Genomic DNA, 26,192 nt, shown 5'->3' with positions numbered 1-26,192 from the left:
ACTAGTAATTTTTAAAAATAGTTAAGTAGAAACTAGACATCTCATTAACTTTATTTGCGAGAATTTTGTAGAACTACAATAAATAAATGCAGTATTATTGTCAGTCAGCTCTAAAACAGTTTTTGAAAAAATAAATAAATAAATAAATAAAAAGATAAATAAATAAATTCTAATCTACACAGTTCCAAAGGAATACATAGCGAGAAATATATAAAGTATTAATGTTACATTATGCTGATGAAGCTTTTATTACGATGCTAACGTTTTTAAAAACGGATTTTCCTTTGGCAAAATTGCAATAATCCCTGCTCATGGTTGAAAACTTTAAGTAACTGTTTTTAAAGGCTATCAATGAAGTTTAAAAGCAAAATGAAACTCACTTAATATCTGTAAAAATTGAGGCTGTATAATAATCCTTAGAGATAAGTATGTTTGTAAATATTAAGTCTCTGACTTATTATGAAATACATATAAGTAATGTATTATATTAAAGATTTCATTGATTTGATCAAGTTCTTAATTTTAGCTCTTTATTTCAATGATTACAATATATTAGATTACTAAAGTTTCAACAACGCTTGAACAAGATTCAAAATTTGTCGAAAAAAATACTGAACGTACGCGAGCCATAATTCCACGTTAGGTTTTTAAATAAAGCATTTATTAATATTTTCAGTGGATGTTCCTCATAGATAAATACATAAATGCCACGTTTCATAAATGTCACGCTTTCGGAAGCAAATACAAAATAAGCCTGGCCAAGTACAGCTTGAAGAAACTTCCAATTCCAATAAAGCACCATCTCTATAACATCAGTGGAGATCGACTTATAACTAAAACCATTGTCAGATTTAGAACTAGCCATCACAGAGGATTGAAAATTAACAGAGAGGGTAGGAAAGCCTCAGAAACTGTAATAACTGTCCGGACACAGAACTGACCAACGGCACACATTTTTGATTGCCCGGCCATCCTTTCTTGAATTGCTAAAAATTGTAGGTCTTGTTTTAAGAGACCGTACCTCTATGATTGCAGATTGCCAGGGCTGTCATCTTCGCCCATGGCACGCACTATTTGAATAGGCTTTATCATAGACACGGCAAGAATAACAACATCAGTAGGAACCCTCAAGGATAATTCGAATTTAATTTAGAACTTCTTTAACCCATGCATAGAATGATTGAATTAAAACGTACTTACGCGCTTGATAATTAAAAGGAAAACACAGACATGATACAATTATTCAAATAATTTTAAAATGTTAAAAATGATTGATAAATAGGTTTAATGGTAAATGCGTTTGAACTCAGAACTTCCTTGGCAGTATTTACCACTGCTTATGTAAAATAATTGCAAGAAATCACCATGTAAGGAGATTTCAGAGGGTCAGAATTATCATGTAAGAAGATTCAAAATGTCCGGGATGAACTGCCAAGTTTCAAAACGTGAAAATAAAAGTCTTTCAACTTTGAGTGTCAGTAACAGCAAAGTCGTGTGATCAGCTTTTCTGGCCAGAAGTCAGTAATCTCTAGACGACAAAAAAATTTTTTTTTCTCCTTCTATACAAAAAATATATAGTTCAAGAAAAGAACGATTCTGGAGAAGGAAAAAAGTCCATCCTAGATCGTTCTTTATTTATCTCTCCCTCCATTCTCACCCTGGGCAAGAGATCGAAGATGTTCTGAAGAGCGGTAGCTCCCGAGTTTTGACAGGTTAATACCAACTCCGACTCTTGCCCCTTATCGAGAGAAAATCTACCGAGTTTTTGGGTAAAAGTGGGGATATGATGCCTCAAACACAGCTATTCTGTTCAACAAAGATGAAAAAAATATTCGTATGATGTTATCCTTAAATTGGTGGCTGTCCAAATAAAGCGATTTTACTTTCAAGTTGGGACTTAAGAAAGAGAAAGACCTTAATATCATACAAGTATTTTTTTACTAAAGAATTTGATAGAATTTTTAAATACGGTATATTTAACGAAATCAAATGACGATAAACTGAATGCCTTTAGAAAAATAAACTAACAGAAGGAGTAAAAATAGCTTCTGCTAAAGAACAAAGCACAGCATTTGCGTAATTATCAACGTACATGACAGCATTACATGAATAAAATTTCACGTACATATATAAAAGACATTATGGTATAAAAATATAGATTTCATAGCATTAAATATAAAATGTGAAAGGCAATGAAATTGGGATAAATATTTACGACATAGATCAAATGAATTATTGAAATAAGTACACTTTCAGATGTTATTCACTTAAAAAAAATACATGTATTTGCAAGATTTCCTTTTGAATTTTTTTTTCAGGGTTATATAGTTCTTCGGCTATACACATTGTGATGTTGCAACTTATAATTTACAATTAAATGTGTGGAACCTTGAGAACTGGTAAGCGAATAATTGCTTAGTTCAGAAAGATAGAACCGTAAACTCACGAAGGGTTAATTACCCTTTATTGGTCAAATAAAGTTCACAGCCGGTCCTTTCTCAGGACATACAGAAAAGCCTGCCTCTACTTGAACTCAAGAATGCTAAGAAATAAAACTTAATTAAAGAGATATAGTCGAAGCTATCATAATTTTACAGGAGATGGTCCCTTAACGCTAACTAAACGGCGAAGCTATCAAAGCCGAGCTAAAGTACGGTCGAGCGTAGAAATAGCTTTAGAGAGCGTATAGCCAAAATGCGAACGCGCGCTGGTCAGAATCTCTAGCTCTTTAACAAAGTTAGTAGAACTTTAACTTCAAATACTTGCTCTTCCTTCATTTGCATTTAACCGCGACTCTGAAAACACGTTCTGGCAGGAAATTGCAAGCTGAAATTAAGGAGGATAGGAAAGTGGCTTTAACTCAAATTTAACTGTTAAAAACTTAAAATAAACCTTACAATATATTGCTACGATGTCTCGATTATATAGTGCCACGGATATCACGATTATATAGTGATGATATTGTGATATATAGTGATAGTATCATGATTATATACAATATGCATAGATATATATCAACAATTAGATAAATATGTCCATCTCATATGATAATCAATTGTTATTGGAAAGAAAGTATGTGAGTGGTTCATCAGAGTTCAAGTTATTATGCGATTTTTATCAAGACAAAATTGAGTTATTGTAGACTTTGCAAAATCTCGGTTGCATATTTAGTGGAAAATTAGATCAAATAAGTACAATTACGCTTAGACACATCTCTATATAAACTGTTGTAAATTTTTTTCAGAATTAATTGAACAGTAATTAAGATAGATATTTATTAATTTTATCGAACTGATGAATGTTTGTTATCACTTTCAAAATGAAATTTCTTTTGCATAAAAGTCAAACCTGATAAATAAAATACAATAAAATCTAATTAAAAATTACCAGGAGCTACAGATAATAAATATAATAATTATTACGTATATTTTTTTTATAATTTTCATTAATACTTGGCTGCGATAGAAACTAAACCGAAATTTCTTAAATATGCGATGAAAGTGCAAATTTTAGGTACTTATGAAATATATTAAACATTATTCGCCAAAGAATGATTTATACACCCTGAAGATAACATAGCAATTTATTTTAATTCATTAGCGATAACAACAAGAGACCTGAATTTTTACGCAAAGAAAAGTAAATGAAGTGAACTATATACTTGCGTCAAATTTTTAGTTCTTTGAATCTATTTTTTTATCATACAAAATCAGAATTGGTAGCACTTTCCAGTCTGTTTCCTTCTCTCTTCTTTTGCGAATTTTAATGCAAATTATTTAATTTAATTGATTCCCCTTTAAAAACCAAAAAAAAAAAAAAAAAAAAAAAAAAAAAAAAATCACTTATTTATTCTGAATTTTCCCGAAAAGGTAGGAAAAAAAGAAAACAGTCCTTTTTATATTATTACTAGTCAAAGAGAAGAGCAGGTGCTTTTGAAAAAAAAAAAAAAAAAGGGGGGGGGCAACATCGAAACTCAGAAAAGAAGTGGTAGAGGAAGAAAATCGGGACACGTGGTCCGTTACCATAGCAACAACTTCAGCGCAAACGCATAGCCTATTCCAATCACCCTCACCAGTGCGGGCTTTCTTGACTCAATTGTATAGCGTTTTCCAAGTTTCCCCACCGAAAGCTACAAATAAAAGAAAACACCACAACACGAAACAAAAGCCGAAAAAAAAAAAAACGAGCGGGTTAAAAGAACGAACAAAAAGAAAGAAATAGTAATAAAAACCCCATCTTCTGTAAGATCGAAGGGCGGAAATAAGTTTTATTGAAAAGTCGATGGTTCTCTAGGTTTTTGACCATCGGCGAGTGGACGATCGAATTACGAGCCTGGGGTTATAAGGACACAATGGAAGCCCGAAGTACGACTTTGCCAGGAATCGCATTTCCTGAAGGCCAGTTTATCTTAAATGATGTCAGCAATAGCAAAAGAAACTATCGGAGTTTGATTTTTTTCGCTTTCAAAAGAGTCCTCTCTTCTTTCAAGATATGTACTCGGGAAAGAGAAAGTTTAAGAAAAGAATGAAGAAGGAACATGAAGCATATTACCAAGCCGGTTAAATTCCAGTGGAAACAAGAAATAGGAGTTCACGAAGAGATCATTTCAGTAATGCTCATTTGTAATTCGCTTACCAAATATCTTTGAATTTTTCTCATATAATGGCTACACAAAAGAACAGCAAACAAAATTTCATTGCCATATGAATTTTAGAAAAATTCTGTCTTATCTAGTATATCAAACGCGACATCCTTATAATGCCAAAAGGCTTGCATTTTATATTTTTACATTACAAACCAAATAGCCATAGAGTAATTTCTTATGTAATTGCTTGTCTTCCAGCTTCAGGATCTGTTCTGCAAGAGTTCTTTAACATTTATTTCAATGCATTTTAAATTACCGGCGTATGAAGATCGAATTTAAAGGAGAAAATAATAGTATATTGCAAATGATGTATTTTTAAAACATATGAATAAATAATGATGAGAATAACAGTATTAAAGGACACATAAAATTTCCAAAGATTACTTCTCCAGTCCTGAAGCAATGGAGTGAACTGCATTGGTTCTGAAACAATTAGACTTCACAAAGGTCCTGCAGATTTATTTTGTTAACATCCATTTACATTTTACTTATCTTATATCTTAGAGTTTTCAGATATCATCACGTTTTACGTGAGATGAAACATTAAGAATTAACCAAATTTCTTCTGGTTAACTACACTGTAAATAATCCACTTTCTTCATAAATATGATACTTTCTGTCTTCAGATCCATACCGGTGCGATGACCACTGTTTTAGGCCTTAGACATTAGCAGCTCCAAAAGGCCTTTTCCTTGACTGTATGGGAAAAAGTACAAGGAATTACAGAATAACTATGGATTCCTCTAATATCTAAAGTTTTTAGCTCTAGGCCTTGTTGGCTTGAGTAATAATCAAGTCCTGGAAGACACAAATCAGAAAGCAAAACATCTACGTCAAGATTATATTTCATGTTCTTGCCTGGACATAAATGTTTTGCTTTTCATAAAAGCAGATACGAAAAATGTGAACATTTGGAAGATAGGGAGTCTTATAATATGCAAGCATGTATGAAGTGATACTGACTTCTTCAAAAGGCAAAATCCGTTCCTAAAATGATTTTAACTTGAATACCATCAAAACGTGAACTTGCAAAGCAATCATCAAGTGCGTATTACATGTATTAAGAGTTAACTAATTGAAATAACAAAAAATCAGAGAATACAGAGAAACTAATTTTCTCGCATGGCCGTTGCGCAATGGATAGATCATCTCATTCATATCTCAACTCATTTATTAGTAAAAGCCGCCTGGGGCGGTAGGAATAACGAGGAGCCAAATCATCAAAAAAACATTAAAACAAGGGATTCTCCTACTGCTTTGTAAGCCTCAAAATATAGTCTGCATCTGACACTGCTTTTGAATCTAGAAGGTATGAAGGTGATATTCAACATACACTTTAGCTACTACACCTTCTCTAGGTTCAAGAGCGAACAGAAATAAATTATTATTGATTTGGAAATAACTGTAACGGTAATGAGAATTTTCTGCATTTGATTACTATGCGACTTAAGTGACAGCTTTAGACTTTAATTGCTTAAAAATCTTTGCAGATGTTTGACATTTCTTTTTTCTTTAATTATTACTTTATCTGATTGCAAAATCAATACTTCTTCCTATTTACTTCACACTTCAGGTAAGAAATCAACAATATCATCATAAAATCATATGGCTCCTTTTTTTTCAAAGAATCAAGTTTTATATGGACATATGTTTTAGTATCGGATGAACCAAAAATATTTGAGGTAATTAATGAAGAAATTTCTTCGTAAGGTAAATAATGTTGTTTCGATCTGATAATTAATGCTTTTTTATTTTAATTTTTAAATATATCAGTATTTATTTACTTCATAAATTGAATGTGTTTTTCATTAACAACAATAAAAGAAAACTCGCAAAAAGGAAGGCACGATCGTAGTTTACGCTAATACGAAAACATGGTTTTAATTTACTTAGCAAACATTATAGAACGAAGTAATTTAGTATATGCAGGCTTACTATGTTACATAAATATGTATTTAAAAGTACGCATTCTTTATTAGATTCCTTTATTTTGTTAGCAGTGTGCTGCATCTGGCAAACAAACATTCTTTTATTTGGCCATTAAATCAAAAAATAATATAATTAAAATGGCACATTAAGGTGGACATTGCGAAAAATGATTACGAACCTACAAGGCTCTGAAGTTTGTTTCCACATTACATACAGAAATATAATAAAGCATTTACAACGGGTTTTGCTGATTTTTCTATTCATTTCTGCGTTGCTCTTTAATTATTTGCTGCATTTATTCAATAAAAAATCCCGTTATTTACCATCTAGTTTTAAATAAATAGCGCAAATTATCTTTTCTTCTTTTAATAAAACCTGTTCACACCTTTGAATTGAAATCTGCGTATCTTGTCAATTCCCTTTCGTTGCTCTTTCCACATGCCCAGATAAGAATTTTGTTAAAATACATAAAATATTAGTTAGCGTGAAAGATAAAAGAGTGGAGTTACACATTATCTTAAATTTAAATGCTTACCATACGCCAGTATTTATAAATATGAAAATTTATCAGTCCTTCCAGAGCCTATTTTCTGGAAAGATATGCAAGGACAAAGTAACATGTAAAGATAATACATTTAATAAAAGAAAAAAATCCTTTCAGTTCTCATAAGAATCACTCCACACTCTTCCTGTATACTTCACTGTATAATAATAACGGTAGCCAGTGATTGCTGCGGTGCTTCAGTTGCACCTCATCTTCTAAACACGTGATTATCAATTGAGATATAATGACAGACAGGGTCAAGCAGGCCGAAACGTTTAAAGTGATGGGCTTTATCAACAAGGCGCTTGTTGTTGAGAAAGGTCAGTGGGAATTTTTCCTCACATTATAAAGCTAGGAGACCACTTGTGGTAAGCACTCACTATCTATAGCGTGTTGGGCACGTTTCGTAAACGTCCTGTTTACTTGATGTAATGAATGCTACAATCTCAGCCCGTTGATATCATCCAACGGAATATTGTTACTCATCAATTTCTTCATCTCTGGCTGGGCTGTCTTTTAGTGATTAACATCTGTTTGCGTTTGTATAATTCGTTAAAACTTTGCGTATATATATATATATCTCCAATCATTTTTGCTCCATTAGCGCTAAGTGCCGTGTTGTAACGGAAGTATCAATTACGAAAAGGGTGAATGCTCGCTGTTTTCTAGGAAATATGTTTTCAGATTATTTAGGCGCCATGTATATTGTAGAGATGGAATGAACTTCCGGTAATAAAATTGGGTACGTTGATACGATGCACGGGTGAAGTTTCAAAGTGCAGTGATAAACGAGTTATGATGAATCTGCTCGTAGTGTGTTGTCATGGTTAAGAGGAATCAATTCGTTCAGTTTTAACGACTGAAACAACGCCACATTAGACAGTTTCTAAAAATGTTTGAATATCTAACGATGCTAAAGTGTGACTTAGCCTGACAATGAATGGCAGTACACATTACAGAAATATACAAAACAGAGGCTTTTAAGCATTACATAAATTAGAAAACAATTATTTTTTAAGTAATCCCTCACGTAAGTAATATAGAATCTATATTTTTTCACAATGAATACATGTAAATCAACGAAAAAAGGAATAGGGTGCGGGATGAAGATTTTTAATTGATTCGTTGACCCTTTACTCCCAATTTTATCGTTTAGGAATTAAATTTGCCAGGCATCCTGAAAGACCAACAAAATTGCATCTTTTATCTGCTTACTATTTATTCATGGTAGTAGTGAGCAGCAATATATATAGCCGCTCCCCATTCTTAAAAGGCTGACAAAACTGCTTTACTGTAATTAATTTCTTTACTGTTTGGGAAAGGACCTAAATTTTGTTTTATAATAATTCTCAATAGCTTTATTAGGTCATTAAGTTTATCAAAGCAAGAAAATATGACCGTGCAGTAAACCCTATATGGGCGCGTAAAATAAAAGCATTATAACTTGGTGTTCATTATAGTTACGACCTTGCTAAATCGCTGTTTATTGGAACTATTTCATTAGTGGTTAAAATTATATTTTTTTCTAGAAAACAACTCTTAAATACTCAGTTTATATGTATCCAGTACTGTGCTTATATATATGCATATATATTCAAACAAATTTACGATTTTTTTGATAAAACTGTTCGGCATTTAACATATTTAGTTTTAAAGAGATTACATTAGAGTACAGAAAAAAAATTAAAGAAAAAAAGAAAAGAAAAATTGTCGATAATTTTTAAATCTATGCAGTTTACAGCAAAACATTTAAATTAAGAGTACACATAAAAACCGTGGACTTAATGCATTAATAACTTAAATAACATTAGTGTACAATTTTTTAAGTTAAAAAAAATTCATTAAAGTTATCTTGTACGACTATAAAAGATTGTACAAAAACAAGCGGAAACAATTCGCGTATTACATTTTGCTATTTTGCTAATCTCTGTTTTCTGCTCGAAAGTCAAACACTACGAAAAATTTTAGAATGCTAATTCTCCACTCGTAAGGTAGGGAGGTAGAAGAACTCTTGACAGCACAAACTCGTTATTGCGCGCATGAATATGCACATGAAAACTTGTGACACCATCAAGTGTAATTAATACTCGCTTTCAGCTGTCGTTGTTCAATAGAATTTGTGTAACCACTCACGGAGGTCAGAAACCTTGGCATTGCAGCTTAAGTCTAGGTACGTGAAGTCTAGATAAAAATAGAACTCGAAGTATTTCTGCTGCTGATTTGTCTACCTGTGACATCCACGTGAAGGGCGCTGACAACGAATCCTAAGCCGAGTGCTGGTTACCTAACTAAGTTCATTCACAGAGTGATGCATTCTAAAAGAGATCAGCACAGGTTCAGATACAACTATTTAATGTTACGACGTTATACAGATACGTATGTATGTATACAGAGATAAAAGAACTAAGTGTTATTATTAAGCTTCCAACATGAATTTTTAATTTACAATAGAATAAAATGCCCACAGAAGTGTTTTTGAAAATATGCATTACAGAAAAGAAAAGGAAAATGATTTATTAAAGATTAATATTAATCAATTCTCAGTTCGTAAAGGGAAAAGCCTCTATAAAATAACTTCAAAATAATTTCAGTATTTTTTAAAAACAGAAGCCTTATTAATGAGGAATATTACATCGCTTAAGTGTAATTATGACATTAATTGGCTTATCTTTCGATCGTAATTAGTATATATATACTAACACAAGAAAAAGGATAATTAACTTTTTTTTTTAAATTTAAATAATTCTTCGATTTGATGACTGTGTCCTCAAATATTTGTAGATATTAAAAGCAACATCTATGTTAGATAGGAAGATAGGAAATAAAAATTTGAATCAATTATATAATTTCTATAATGATTGGTAATTTTTCTTGTTAGTATAAGAATGGAGGTTTCCCCCCCCCCCTTCTTTTTTTTTTTTAATTTTATATACACAGTTACAAATATACAAAGAGAGTTACAAACTTCCAAGAAATCTGAGGTAAAGAATTAGTTTTTTTTTAAAATATAGATAGTTAGATTTATTATCTATGCATTTTATTAAATAAATAGAAGTGTTTTTATACGATAACAAGAATTCTCTGAATGGATGCTTGCTTAAGACGTGATACAATAACATACATTTCAGATTGTGCATATAAGCATGTTTTGCGATTGTTTAAGATAATTTTTTGTAAGCCATAATTAGAAAGAACTGCAAGTAAGGTATTAGAGCTTCGCTTCAAAGTTTTAGCTTTAAAAAATCTCTAGTTCTAGTGTCGGTCATAATCTCTAGTTCAGAATGCAAGAGGCAGATGTGCTGAATTTTGAAGGAACTGTGCAAATGCTAAAACTTAGTCCAGTGCTTTAAGGGGATAAGTATCACCAACCTTACCCTTAAATTATATTAGGAGTTAAAAGTCAAATCCATAAAATGATACATAACATACTAATGAATCAATTGAAACCACACTTGTCACTTGTTAATCAATAATATATACCTTTTTTAACGCTGAATTTTGAAGGAACTGTGCAAATGCTAAAACTTAGTCCAGTGCTTTAAGGGGATAAGTATCACCAACCTTACCCTTAAATTATATTAGGAGTTAAAAGTCAAATCCATAAAATGATACATAACATACTAATGAATCAATTGAAACCACACTTGTCACTTGTTAATCAATAATATATACCTTTTTTAACGCTTAATTGTGGAGAGAAAAAAGGCTTTCGATATTGATTATCCAAATTTAAAATTAAGATAAAAGGAAATGCATTTAAAAAAAATCTTTATACAGCAATTTATACAAAAATATTAATATAAAATCACTTATAGATATATAATTACACGTATTACTTTACTTAATAATTTGTTTTGGACCTTTTATTTGACTATGCTATTGAGAATTAAAAAAAAAAAAAAAAAAAAAAAAAAAGAAACATTGCTTCATTATTGATATAATAAGTCAAATATAAGAGAAGCTTTCTTTACTGCTTTACTGCTGTAAGTAAAAGTTAAATCGAAGAGAAATTTCACGGTAATGCAGCAAAAAATCTCAGTTTTGCCCCGCGGATTAATAATGTCGGTACTAGTACTGTTTTACCATTACTATAGTTTGTTACTTTAAAATAAGCACTTTAAAGTCATTGTAATTCACCTTTCTTTTACGATCCTAACACGTGGCATCATCACCATACAGAGAAAATTATACAGGATTTCAGCAAATTAGAGGATTCTACCTTTTTTCCGCAGCAGTAGATGCCATGGTTTGGGGATAATAAAAGGCAATGAAATGCCTCTTCTAAAGAAACAGACAACAGTACGGTGAATAATGGTTATAAAAAGAAAATTATGATGTGTTTTTGTGAATGAAACCAAGGTTATTGTGAAAAATTTAACTGAAAATGAGAATAGAATATAAGGTCAATAAGAATATTCTTAGAATCTGCTAATGTCTCACTAATCGTCGCGTGAAGCGGACAGCACACAACGGCAGCTGAAAGTCGCTACTGTACAGCTATAGTATAGGTAAAGGTAAAGGTAAAGGTAAAAGTATGGGGGACACCAGCGATGTACCATAGGTCAACTGGTAATGCCTTCCCATTCTAACTCTTTGAGAGAAAAAAAAAAAGAAGGGGGGGGTAATTGCAAGTTTTATAAGAATTTGCATAGACTGAAGCTTTTCAAAAGGTCTAAAATTTGCCTATTATGGTAAATGGTGCAATTCCACAGTACGCCCCGCATCCAGTATTTATTAAAAATAATGGTGTAGGGCATAAGTAGATTACAAAATAGTGGGAATACAATTTGAGATTCACAAGATAAATTGAACATCTGATTTGGTGCAACAAAAATAGGAGATAAACATAATTAATGAACAAATAAAGATAATGAGATAATTATAATTAGTACTGGCAACACAATGTTAAATGAATTGTTATAATAATGCTAAAGAGATAGGTGTCCATGGGTTATTTCAGATATATTGGTTTATTGCAGTTTATAAAGTTCACGAGCGGATCCATTTTGTCCATAATCACAGCATGTAAAAGTTCACTAAGTTTAAACTGTATGTGGACTTACACTTGACAGAGATCTAGGCCGTAGGAAGAGAGTCGTTGCATAATTTTCTGAAACTTTGGATATTGATGTTTATCTTTAATTAAAAATCTTTGGAATGCCAGGAGGTCAGTTCTTGGGGATTTTATGTGAATATCCTCAGTTAAGGGGCATGAGAAAACGTAGTGATCAGGAGTTCCCTGTTCCCCACATATGCAGGTATCAGAATTTGCCAAATTTCTTGCGTAGAAATATGTGGGGAACGGTCCATGTCCTGTTATAAAGTAATTTAGGGAAGGATTCGAGTTCAGAGATGCTAACACTTATACTATACAGCTATAGTATAAGTTTCTCCTTCCGTTCTGCATGCTTTCGTGGTGTAACGGTAGCACACTCGGCGCGTATTTCGCGAGATCCAGGTTCGAGTCCCGGCGAAGGCATTCCTCATTTTTCGTGTTTCCTACTTTAAGAATCCTAATGAATCTACAACTACATTAGTAGATAAGAAATATATTAGCAATTTCTAACCAAAAAAGGAAATAAAAATAAACTATTTTCAGAACCGCACATGCGATTCCAGGTCTCGCTTCTGAAGCTTGATCCTTTGCACAGACATTTGCAGTCACGAAGGACAGTCATTGACTGATAAAACACAGTCGTTGAAATTTTAAAACAAAATAGCAAAGAACAGATAACACAATGTAACTGCAGAGAACAAAACTCATTCTCCCACAGCTATTGTGGAATTAAACAAAGTTTTGTGGAGAAAGCAGAACAAGAAAGAAGCACCAAAAATAAAAATAAAAATGCTTGCAAAAAAGAAAAGAAATTACGGACAAGAGAAATCCTGGAAGATAAATAGAAACAAGGCTGGAAACGGTGCAGCAACTAAGATTGATATCTTTTACTAAGACCTTTCCCTACCACGCGTAGGGGTCCTAACTCGTAGCAGAGGAAAAACAGAGAGAAAATGCTATACCTTTTCTTTGGTATAATGAAGTTTTCTTTTTGATTGTTTCATGTGCTATATCATCTAGCTTTTTTTCGCATAGTTACCGGCTAAATAAAGAAAGAAATGCGATGATAGCTACAGAAGTGATACATGATAGGAGCAGTATGACCATGCTTTTTTTTTTTTCTCTTGATATATTCTCCATAAACATATATATATCAGGGGCATGCTGTCAGGGTAAGTAGGACAGATACTGCTCTTACCCTGAGCAGAACACGATAAACTCTTGAATTATATATATTTGTATTTATCTAGTTTTCTTTTATATATTTTTTCTTTTTATTTTCTTAATTTTTAATCTCTCATGATTTTCGATCTGAAAGAAGAATTTGTAATTTTCAGTTTTTGTATAACTATGCATTTACAAAGCAAAGTACGTCTATGCTTTCGATCCAACCGAAAATTATGCATAGTGAAATAACCTGAGAAGCTGCATGCCATGAAAATAATCTCTTAAATGCCCTAAGTATAATAGTTGAATGATAATTGCTTCTCTGCCTTCTGCGTCGTTGATGGATGTGATTTAGTCAACTCGTTGGTTAGACAAAACACAGAAATCCTAGCCGCCCTCACGGTATAGTGGTTAGGGAAGCCTACTGCGGTACCAAAGAGTCCGGGTCCGAATCCCAAAGAAGGCATGGATGTATATAAATGTATAGTGTCTTTGCGGCATGAGGGTACTAAATATATGGAGAGCCGAAAGTCCTCTCCAGTAGGGGAGTCGGATGGGTGACTCTCGAACCATCCCCCAGCGTGCTGTTCCTCAAAACTGGGATGAAAATAGAAGTCCAACCTTCTTGAGTCTGTGACAACCATTCTTCCATAAAACTCATGACAAAGACAACAATAATAACAATAAAGCAAATTCCATTTGCTTTTTAAACTATACAGAACCGCTTTGAAGGAAAACAATTCTGGGACAAAATCCGAATGTGTCTCAATCCTCAACCAGCATTCTTTTTTCAGCATACTTTCAGGGAGATGGATTCTTTGAAGTGTACCATTTCGCAAAGACAGTGCAATCCTAAACTTTGGCATCTTATTTGGCACTCAAGCCCAGGTTTAAAGGAAGAAGAAGTCAGCCATCTCTCCCTCCCCTCCCCACCGACTGCAAGCGGTTAAATACTACATGAGTCTGTTAACTCAAAGCAATTAATTTGAATATTTTCCAGCTAATTTTTAGCTGCATTATTCCGAAAGTCATTAGGCTTTACCATACAGAAATATGAAAAATCCACTGTGCCCTGGCCGGAATTCCAGCCATGGATCGTCCATAGAACACTTCTTCCACAAGCATCTTACATTACAGCAGCATATACGGAAGGACAAGGTACCACAATTCTTTACAACAGTATTATAATTTTATTTCTGCGTTTAATGATATAAGCAAATACTTGAATTTTTTTCTGTTAAGATAAATATAATTTTAAGACAAAATATTAGAAATCACAGGTATTTTTTCAACGTAATGAAAATTATTTACTATTTGACTGAAAAGGTCCTCGAATTATTTTGATGAATATTTCAACTGGCCACAAAAGGATTATAGAAGCACCTCATGCACGTAATCACACACATAAGGAGAAAATAAAATGGATGTAGCAATTTTAACAATACATATAATATCCATGACTTTATTATTATACCATTATTGTTTAAAATAACAATAATTCTCTTCTCTCTAAATAAGTATAAAATTCAAGGAGCAGCTGTAAAACAAATGTCAGATTGTTCGCAAACATTACTCCTGGAGGGGGGAGAGGAATGTCGGCAGCAAGTCAGCCTTTAAAAAAAAAATAACTAACTTCCAAGCAAGAATTATAGCAATAACAGCAAAATACTATTTTTTAGTCATTTACTTGTCTTCTGTAAAGACAAAATTCCTTTCTACTGATAAACGTGAAGCGTCATCATTAAGCTCGAACAGATGTCACAAGTGAAGACAGACAAAAAAGCTTTCTTTTTCTTTTTTTAGTTCTAGGGGTTAGGATAAGTAATTTTTTTCTTTTTCTTCCGTGGTTTAAATTTTCACAGAATAGGGGAGATGGTTTATTTTTAAAAACTTGCATATGAAGACACTATGAAAAACCTTTTACATTTTTTTTTATCATTTAGGTCAGTTATTTTTACTTCATGTTAGAATAGAACTACAGGTAAAATAAAGAGGATCAGATTACAAAACAATTGAAAAGTGTTACTTGTAAATCAAAATTTCACGAATTGTTTAATACTCTTACTTATTGTAACAGCTGCTAATTCATTATAACAATTACTTAAAACAAGTCAGAGCTCATAAAGTGTAACTCACAAGCTGCTTCAAAATTATTAAGGGATTATAACTTCAACTGCTATATATAACAATGAATATTTACACAAGTACTTTAATTAGATGCATAATTATATACATAAGTATAAACACACAAAAACGAAAGTTAGAAATACATATTTTTTGAGCTATGGTAGCGTTTTCATTTAGATTTGGATCACCTTCCCTTACGTTCCTATTACTTGTACACGCTGAAGATTTACAACTTGCCTTGTTTCACTTGCTAATCGTAACCCCTTTGATGCTATTATAATTTCCAAAAATAACCAAGACTAAATTGCACATAAATTTGCAATATAACCATTATGTTTAATTAAGTAAGGATGTGTGAATTCGTTGTGCTATATAACAGGATAAACAGCTAAGACCTAATAAGCCTAATACATCATGAAGCCATTATTTTACATTTCATGTGAAATTAAAATGTAAACTTCCAAGGTACATGGTATATACACTCTGAAGTGGAATGTAAACTTAATGCACAGTTTCTAATAAGAATAATATTCACGTTGGAAATTAGATTGAATATATATTTATGTATATAATTCGGTATTATACATTCGACCATATTGTATTGAGTAAATGTGTTATGTTAAATATCATAATATTCGAATCAAATTGATTTAGTTCTATATACTCCTCCTCCTCCTCCCTTGCATCCATGAAGTCATGATATTCAGACCGAACAGAATTCCAGCGACATTTTAAAAGACAAGATTTCGCTCCCTGTTGAGGTTTATCTTCGATCGTTGTCAAAAATAAACCCGGGAAAAATAAATTCTTCGCTTTTTCGCTCAAAAGGCAGATGCATAACATAAATAGCCTTACTCCCAGAGAATGGGAGAATCCACGATGTACAAGAAGAAAGAAAAAGCGTTATTCTCAGATGATTCAGCACATTTTTATGAAATTAGGGATCGCCCAACTAGAAATCCACTTTAGAGATTCACTGCGTCATTACTTCTAAGGAGTAATTAGCGAAAAGAAGTTGATAAACAACTATTTGGTGTCAATTAGGGATCCGTTAGGCAATGTTATATTTATTTTTTTTAATTTTATTTTATTTGGGGGAACGTACGGTAAAAACAAATAATTTTCAAACACAATGTAGATCATAAAGTTGAAAAAAAAAAGAAAAAACGGTTAAGGGGCAAATAACACGCTTTGGCAGCTACAAACTGTTTTAATGAGGATAATTCGCGCAAGATAATAGTTACAAATAAATAAAAAAACACATATTGCTAGGTAAAATAAATAATGCTACATTTAAAAAAGGTGTGCTTAAAGATAACTGTAGTGTTATACGTATCCCTAAGATATCTTTCGCTTTTAAGTACATCGAATGAAGATTAATAACTCCTGAAAAAGCAGCTTGAAATATTTTCAAAGGGAGAAATTCTTGAAATTATAGATTACTTAAAATATTTCTTGAGTAAGGAGCATATATGTATTCAGATATACAATTTCCCTATTGACAAGCTAAAAATACACATAGAGGATTAATAATTCAAGAACTTATTAAAATATAGGAGCAGCTGTATTGCTATTTGGTTACAACGTGCTTGGCTGTACCTCAGTTAACATGGATAAAACACATGTAAGTTAATATCAAAGTCCTGCTAACTGAAGGGCTACGTATAACTTAGTGATTGACCAATATATTTTCGCGCAATATGATTACTATTATTATACCTTATTCCATTAAACACTACACTAGAGCAAAAGATAAGAAAAAAAAAAAAAAAAATTCAAAACCTTATTGGAGAAGTTAAACAAGCGTAATGTTTGTAAATTTTGCAGGACTAGTTTCGATGGTTTAAAAAAAATGAAAATCATCTTCTTCAGCTGCCAAAGTGGAAATGAAAGAGATAGACTATGTCACCATATTAAACTCATGGATATGAGCCACACCTTCTCCGAGACGTCCCATTTTAAGCTTCATACATGACACGCCACGCGAAGATCAGCTTGAACTTTTACCTTTGGCCAGGGCCGAAATCGCTTATGAGTATGAAAACTTTGGAGACCAAACACAGATCTGATTTCCATGAAAAGTTCCATTCATTGAAGATAGAAATCTGGTAAAGTCTCCAAAATGCAATGGACAATTTGTTGTTGTTCGTCTAGTCGGGGCAGTATGCTACAAGATCAAGTTTACGACACCACAGAACAAGTTTATGACAGCATCATCTTCGTTCTTACTTCATATGAGATACACCAATCAACGAAGATGACAGCTTGGAGGACTAAAACATATTTTGCCATTCTGGCTGTCTAAATTTCATTTTGAGAGGAGGCGAATGTAAAAGGCTCGTGTTTGAGTTTTGTGTCCCAAGGCCTTACAAGAAAAAAAAAAAAAAAAAAAAAACACTTAATTTTGTGTAGCAACAGTAATTTGTGCTCTGTTATTGCCCGAATAAAATGTCCTTGGTTAATATAGTTTTGTGTCTGCGTTTTAATAAATGAATGCTAATTAACTTCTTCTCTGCAGCATGCCAGTATTACTTCAAAACATTACCTTTCCTTGTATAACACGCTTCCAGATTTTAACAAACGCCATTTCAATTCATTAAGCAGAAAAAAGGAATCTGGGAGTCGAATTATTCTCAAGTTTATTTTATCCGCAACAGAATAGTAACTCTTTATTATTCCTCATAAAATAAGAGTTAAGAAATTCAAGTTAGATTTGGGTATCAGCATAACACGAGTTTAATCTAAGTTACTGAAGCAAAAGGGCCCTGAGAATTTTCATCAGAATTCAACCGCGTCATTGCTAAATAACAAGCTGATTCTTTCGAAAGAATTTGAATCGGCGGCTTTTCTGGGAAGTGAGGGAGGTGAACAGAAAGTAAAATCTATTCAGAGAGATATTTGGACATTTCTTCCTGGTTAATTCACCGGCAAACTTTCACTTCGTTAAATCTGGCCTCCCGAATGTATTAAGATCTAAGGGTTGGCAAGAAAGAAATAAAAGGCAAGGAATTAAATGCTTCCATGAGTGAGACAGTTACAGCGTTCAGCGAAAGACTGGGGTTAACGAAGTTATTTCTACCAGCCCCTCTGTGTTCTTCAAATCGAAAGACACGCCCGGAAGAAAAAGTAGCATTGCGAAAAAACGCTTGCCTGGATTAAACTAACCTTCCATCGCACGACACAGCGTCGCCTTATTACCAACAAATGAAAGGCTGCAAAAGATCATTATGGGCACAAAAACATTCGTTCAACAAAAATGAGCGGACCACTAACGAACTAAGAAAAAGAAAGGGAAAGGTAAAAGAAAGATCCAAGAAAATAGAGCTGGCGTAAAAAGGCAGAAATAAGCACCGGTGTTTGCTCAAGATTCCCCTTACACGCGCAGCTATGAGTTAAATGTTCTTTTACTAGTACCTAAGGTAACCGACAATGGGCCTTATCAGATTAGCTTTCCAGAGGCGGGTCCTCGTTCATCGCTTCCTCAAGTCACGTGACCATTCTCCCACGTGACTGGCCACACTCAATCTCCACTCCTGTTTGTGGAAAAAGTTAGGAGAACCGGAGAAAATTGTCCCTCTTCAGCAAAGGCAGCTAAAATGAACATCCAACGCCATCAAGGCAAACTTTAACTTCATCAGAACGACTGTTAGTTATCGGTAAATAAAGCTCTGGCTTAAAGATAGTTAGTTCTTCACCTTCTTTCAATAACCTGATATGTACAAGCAGTACTATACTAAGATACTATAAATATTTCGACTAAAGATTTTATGTGAAACATTCTTATTGGCTACTGATCTACAATCTCCTAACTGGCATGAATCTGAAGGCGGAAAATAGTCCTCAAATATTCCTAAATCCTGAAAAAAAAAAAAAAAAAACTGGTCAAACTTGTTCGAAATCCAGAAATTAGCTTTATGAATATTTTCTTCCAAAAAAGTGAATAGTGAATTCAGTGAATAGTGATTTGAAGTGATGAGTAAACCTTAAATTTTCATAAATAGCTTAATATTAAATTATTTGATATGGTTAAAAGTTGAGGAAAAGGAAAGTAAGAATGAAATAAATTTACTTACTATTGTGAGTGCATTAGATCTGAGGATCTCTCGAATTTTCGTTCGTACGCATTTCTGAAAAGAAATTATGGATTATTTAGAATAAAATTTATAATATGTAATCATATTTTTATACAAAATTACAACAAAATAAACTTCAAGAATTATTACCGAAAAGCCAGTAAATGAATAATTTTCCAAAAATTATTTGTAAACTGGCCTTTTAGAGTTTCTTTTATGGCTATAGAACAATTAAAAATCGTAGCTGAGCAATAAAAGTAGATTTTTCAATTTTTTAACTTAATATGCGCTCCAGTCTCCAATTTTAATCTGTTTCAGAATAACTATGACTTCATAAAGATTACATGAAGTTTCAGTTTGTTACATGAAGATCACACAGCAGTTAAACGCAGTCTTAAACTGAATGTTTGATATAATACACAGAATTTTAATATTGAATTTAAATTAATATATAAGATATTAATTATAATATTTAATTTAATGATATTCTTCAGATGTTTTGCCGTAAACAATATTTAGATTTATTCACTTTTAACGGTAAGCTAAGAGTGGTGCCGGCGCTAGGCCTTTTCGCCGCCCGGTGCAATCACTTCGTTCCTAGAATCTGCTGCCCTAAATTTTACAAACTTTGCCGCTACTATATTCCGCCACCCGGTACGGCTGCACATGCTTTGGCGCCGGCCCTGGCTTTGAGCTTTACTTAAAAGAACTTTTAAACAAATTCGTAATGACATTGTCATGGGTAAAAATACTAGCATGAACAGTTTCGTATATGGAAAATGAGAATTAAAAGTAAAATAGTATATTTTGAAAGAATTTTGGAAACGTTACTAACATCTAGTTACAAAAATTGAATGTTCAATGAGATTCGAAGGCAGAAGCCTTTGCTAATGAGTCGATACTTTTACCAACTGACCAAATAGTTTTTGCGCGTGATGGGATCTTTACAGCCCTCTCCCGTTTCTAACTGGTTAGAGAACCTTCTGTTTCTCTTGGGAACGAACAACAGCGTCCGTCGCGATGGCCGGAAAGTGATCAAGGAAAGACACATTAAGAACACTCCCCTTGTCGGGATATCCGTTACTGATCGGGTAAATAGAAACGAAAACGTAGCTTTTGTCTGAGAAATGCCGAGGTAGTTGGAGGCATCACGCGGCGGGAAAGCTGCTATCTTTCTGTTTCTGTAATAATACTTTAATGTTACTTAATCTGCTGTAATGTTAATTAATCAAGAAAGCCTATATAATTTTTAAATAAATATAAAAAAGACAAATGGTCTGAATTTTTCATCAGGGAAGTTCAGAGACGTTACACCTTCTAACAACCTTGTTTTTAAACATAAAGAACGTTAGGATTATGTCTCTTCAATCTCTGCCCTTGTTCAATCAAGTTGTACCAAGACAATCAAATCAATTGTTAATTATTTATCTCGCGATTCTCACATCTGGCATTTCTTAAGAAAAATATTTTAATAGTAGTTGAATTTAAAAAGAATTATCAGCATTGTAAATTGCATCTAAATCTCTTGAATGTGGCTTCACTGCATTTTTATTTGGTCACACCTAACATAATTTGGTTTTCTAATATAAAAAGTTTCCTTATCCTTGGATACGCAACAGACGTTCTAACACCAAAAAGATGAAATTAAACGAAGATAATTTATAGGTGCAAAATTATGAAACTTCTTTTGAAAACGCAATAAAATGCGATTTAAAACTTGCATTAAAGTAATATAAAATAAAATTTAAATCAATGTAAAATAAGCTTTTCCATTAGATAGTATCTTAATAAGATAAATCACATCTAAAAGAATTATTCTATTCACAGCCCTGATTTTACTTGCTTTAATTTACATAAAAAGAGAGAAAGCCAATGTTGAGTTATACATGCCGTAAGTAGCTATTTTCAGATCGAGCGAAATAAGAATGAACCAATTGTGTTTCTTCATACCAGGTTTAATTAAAAATAAAATTATCGGTGGAACTTTTATGCCAGTTGGAAATGAGCAGAATCGGTATAAAGCCAATATCCGAACCGGGATGTGCCTGTTACACACTGCTAGATTCTTTAACCAATTTGACTATCCGACGCCACTTAGCAATTTGAGATGTGTCCTTTCTACTTGAGGTGAAATTCAGATTATTTAACTTCAAATCGTTTATCTGACTATGACATGATCGAATGCGTGCTTAGGAAATAATTTCGGAATTACTATTCATTCAGAAAGCTCAACAACAAATTCGTTCAAAAAGATAAGCTTTAATGAAGTATTTTACTAACAAAAGCATATTATATACCTTCAAATGCATCCTTCCGTACGAATATACAACCAAATATTCCCCCTATAAATATTAATTAAATAGCCCTAACATGCGTCAAAAGAATCTATGCTTTTATTTTAAGATCTTCCAATTATAATACTAGCTATTCGAGGGACAATAATTGTCTGACATGCGAAAATGTTTGGCCTTTATCTCCAGGGAAGTATTCAATATTGCTACCTTCTTACAAAAAGATAAGAATCTTTACGCTAATTCCAGAAGACAAAGAAAAGAAGGTTTTAAAAAGCGCCGAGCTTTACTGATGTGAGGAAAAAAAAAGAACATCCCGCTGCACTTAATAATGAAAGAATTTCTGCCTCGCTTCCTTAATGATGTTATGCGTAGAGTAAACCAAACCTCGGGACAAGGAGCTAACATTAATTCATATCCAGCAGGAATCAATCAATTTCTCAGAAACTGCTTTTGACAGGCCTGCTTTCGCCTCTTGCCATTTATTCCACCATTCGGACACATCGGGACGAGATGTCCATTAGCAAAGCATTCCTCATCCCCCCGATGTATGCAAAGAAGACAAGAACTCGAAAAATAATCAGAAAACTCGAAAAGAACTAAAACAATCAAAACCCGGAGAGCTTTAATTGAAGCACTGCAGCTGCAGGACATTAAGCATGAGATTGTTTAAGTGGTTTTCCTTTAAAAATTCCCTGAAGATACGAACTTGCTTTAGAATCCTCACCAAAGATGTGATGGGTGATTAATTATCTTCGAAGCCAGAATAATCGTTGCCAGCCTTCCAAGAAAATGTGTTATCTGTGGAGCACTTTTCCTTAATTTTCCGTTTTCTTGTAGATGACAATTTGCAGAGACAGTTCTCCAACTAATGGAATGGATTTATGTGAGATTTTCATTCAGATCCGTTAGTTTTAACTTGAATTACTAGTGCCCGCATTTTGGATTAGTATTTTGGATTAAATCCTCAGGGATGACTCTTGAGGAAAAAGATAATTTTTACCAGCACTTGCACAAAATTACTTAGCGTATTAACAGTCAGAATCTCTGGAATGTTTTTACAAGCTATTGGCTTAGTACTCTTAAGAGGAACAGTTTCGTTATCGAAGTAATAATTGCACAATGAAGTAAGGATTTTTTTATGGTTAAATGGTATACTTAATTTAATGAGGTTATTAGTAAATCATGTGCTTAGATATAAACAGTTATATGAACAGATACAGACACTTATATATAGTCATGCACTTTTAAATAAAGATATCTAGAGAGAAGAACTCTAGATACCTTTCCAGGCAAAATAAATTTAAGCCCATAGTTAAATTATTTGAGTTATTTATGTTTTTGTATATCCAAACAATATTTTAAGCATTTTACATAAATCACGAAAAGTATATTGTATATAGTATTTCATGTTTTGAAGAAGCTGAAGTAATTTCGAGGAATGTATATGGCATGCAAATTGGCCTACAATAGTTCCAAAGTATGCAGCCTATAAGTAATAATTATATAATAGCCTACTATTCATTGTTTGTACTGTAACTCATCGTTTGTAGAGACATTAGGTATTTTTGGAAGCAGAAAAGATGAAAAATTAGTAACGCCTTTGCCGGGAACCGAACCGCGGACCTCTCAATTACGCGCTGAGCGTGCAAACCACTACACCACGAAGGCTCGTTAAGAAGGCGGGAGAAATACCTGATACATTTAGCCTAGATGATAAATCTATATTATTTTTCTATCGTAAGCACAGAAATTGTTATCTGTAATGTGCATTTAAGTGCTGTTAGTTATTTTCTATTAGCTTTTTTGTGTATGTCGCGAAATTTTCTTCCTCTCCCCTTTTCCAGTATGTGTTGTGTGATCATACATAAAGCTTTGTTTATTGGCTTCGAATATAAAGTACAAAATTTTTATTTATTTAATTAATATTACTTTATCTTTTAACAGGATAGCTGGTGTTAATTAAAATGAAATACAATGAACAAAAATATGAAATTTCATCCTTTGCATTGCACTAAATATGTATTTGGTTTACAGAAAAATATATTTTAATTATCCGTATAGCTACTGGGATCTCAGTTATCCGGAAATTTTAAAAATACCGTAAGCACAAAGAAATTCTCATGTAATCACTCTCATTGTGTGTAAATTTTTAATTAACTATTCTTATATTTTTATTTTCTCTATCTCTTACACAGAGTAAAATAATTTTCTTGATCTGTATGAATAAAAGATAATGAGCTATCTACAACTTGAATACTTCTCTTATTCAATTTCCACTTTCTTTGTTATATCAGCAAGCAAGATGTGTTTTTAACATCTTTTTAAAAACCTGTACAAATTTGGTTGCAAATTTACGAACAAAATCTGCTACTAAATACTTCAGTAATGAGAATTTTTAATAATGTCGACAGAAAATGCGGAAAACATGGATTACAAAAATGAGCCAAAATTGACTTTTTGTTAATTTCCTTCTTTCTACTTCTCCAAAATATAGCATTAAATCAACATCATCGGACGCTTTGGAAATAAAAGAATACTAATTAGTCCATATTTTTGACATGACGTGGAAACAATATCTGGCTACATAAATTTAAATAGAAAATAATTATTAATTATTAATAATTAGTATTTGAGGGCTATATATTAAACATTAATTAACAATCAATACGGATGTGAAATAAGTAAATTATAGTTCTTATTCCATAGTTCTCAGCAAAAGTTAAAATAAAATTAGCCAATATCTTAAGCATTATTCAAGGAAACATAATCCGTACAAGCACTACATGGCAAATTGTATCAAATGAGCAATAATTAAGAGAATAATCAATTTTTTTTATAAAATGATTAAATGAGGCTGCATTTCAAGATACTTATTTACTGAATCCCATTTGCTTGGGAAGATACACTAAGTCGAGATACTTGAAGGAGCTAAGCGAATTATCGAAAGAAAACAATAAGAAAACAGAGAACTTAACAAGGGTGTTAAAGACCTTTTTATTAAGAACTCAAATATTTGAATAGAAGGCACTCCTTGAGCTTAGAAAACTAGCCAGCCTTTATGGCGTAACTCAACTAAGTTGTACGCATTTATGGCTTAACTAAGTCATAAGCATTACCATTTATGGCGTAACTCAACTAAGTCGTAAGCATTTATGGCGTAATTCAACTAAGTCGTAAGCATTTATGGCGTAATTCAATTAAGTCGTAAGCATTTATGGCGTAACTCAACTAAGTCGTAAGCATTTATGGCATAACTCAACTAAGTCGTAAGCTAGCCAAAGGCTACACCGAATTAACAGCGCATAAGTTGGCTGAAACCTACACCGGCGTGACAAGTATTATTGGCAAGACAAAAAGCAACGTAGCAACGTTTTTTTAGCAGGCGTAAAACGATCTGACTAAACAATCTAAAATCTCCCTTTAAATACGATATCTTTCTACCTCATTTGAATATGCGCGAACTAAAATTAGCATTCTGGCAGGAAAACGGAAAGGGAAGCTGACAGTAAAGTTACTTAATATAAAATAACTGGTTAGATAAATTAAATAACTACCTTACATACTTAATTTTTATTTTAGCAACAATTTCTTTTATTTTATTTACCCTCTAAAACATTTTTAGACTCATTTGCCAGTTCGCCCATACTAGCTTTATTGACTGTTATTTTATTTGTCATTGCCATTACAAATATTAATAAATATAACAACTCGAACAAAAAATGAGAGAAATATTGCTAAGCGTATCCATAAACCAATCAAATGTAGTCTAAGACAAGAAAAAGCAAAATTCTTAACTAAAGTATGACACAAAAATTGAGCTACCTCTTACTAACCGAATAGAGCTTCAGTCGTAAGTGGAAGACGCTTTGGGAGGTGGAGGAGAAAGATGGGATGTTAAGAGGGTGATGGGAAGCCGAAGAGTGTTCGAGATCCCAACATCAGAAACTTATTGACTTACACGTTAGGATCCACTTAAAGACTTCTGAAGGAAGTTTCTCCATACTTTCGCAAGTATTACAAATAAAAATGCCCCCCATTAAACTGAAAATCTGGAGATTTTATCTATGAGATGTAAAATAAAATCTAACTGTCTCGTAAAAGTACTAACTATACACATATGTTAGAGCATATGTTAACTATAACCATTACAATAAAATTACAAACTTCACATTTCTAAAACAAATTTAATAAAGAAAAGTAACACACAAAACGTTAAAAAAACTCCCCTTTGGGCATAATATAAAATCTAAATGTTTTTTAATTTTTATGAATGCATACATATTGGATTTTATGTATGTGCATTAACTACCGGTAGATGGCATTGTTTTAGGGTACTCAGATCTGTTTTAGGTAGCTC

The 26,192-nt window shown here is 32.6% G+C and overlaps 1 protein-coding gene across 4 annotated transcripts in view; it reads right to left on the bottom strand.

The window, feature by feature from the left end:
- The window catches only part of LOC118188260 (irregular chiasm C-roughest protein-like), an 824,083-nt gene that overhangs the window by 387,665 nt on the left and 410,226 nt on the right, over positions 1 to 26,192 (bottom strand). For all 4 annotated transcript variants that reach the window (XM_085814197.1, XM_085814196.1, XM_085814211.1 and 1 more), the window contains one exon: positions 19,542 to 19,595. Coding sequence is in view for 2 of the 4 variants with exons in the window: in XM_085814211.1 (XP_085670337.1) it covers positions 19,542 to 19,595 (54 nt within the window). In the remaining 2 variants the exon portion in view is untranslated. The remainder of the gene's footprint in view (positions 1 to 19,541; positions 19,596 to 26,192) is intronic.

Source organism: Stegodyphus dumicola, chromosome 1 (assembly GCF_044657685.1).
Source record: "Stegodyphus dumicola isolate Sdum_Otavi_A_Nest chromosome 1, ASM4465768v1".
NCBI classification, from domain to species: domain Eukaryota; kingdom Metazoa; phylum Arthropoda; class Arachnida; order Araneae; family Eresidae; genus Stegodyphus; species Stegodyphus dumicola.
This window is presented reverse-complemented; position numbering and strand designations above follow the sequence as displayed.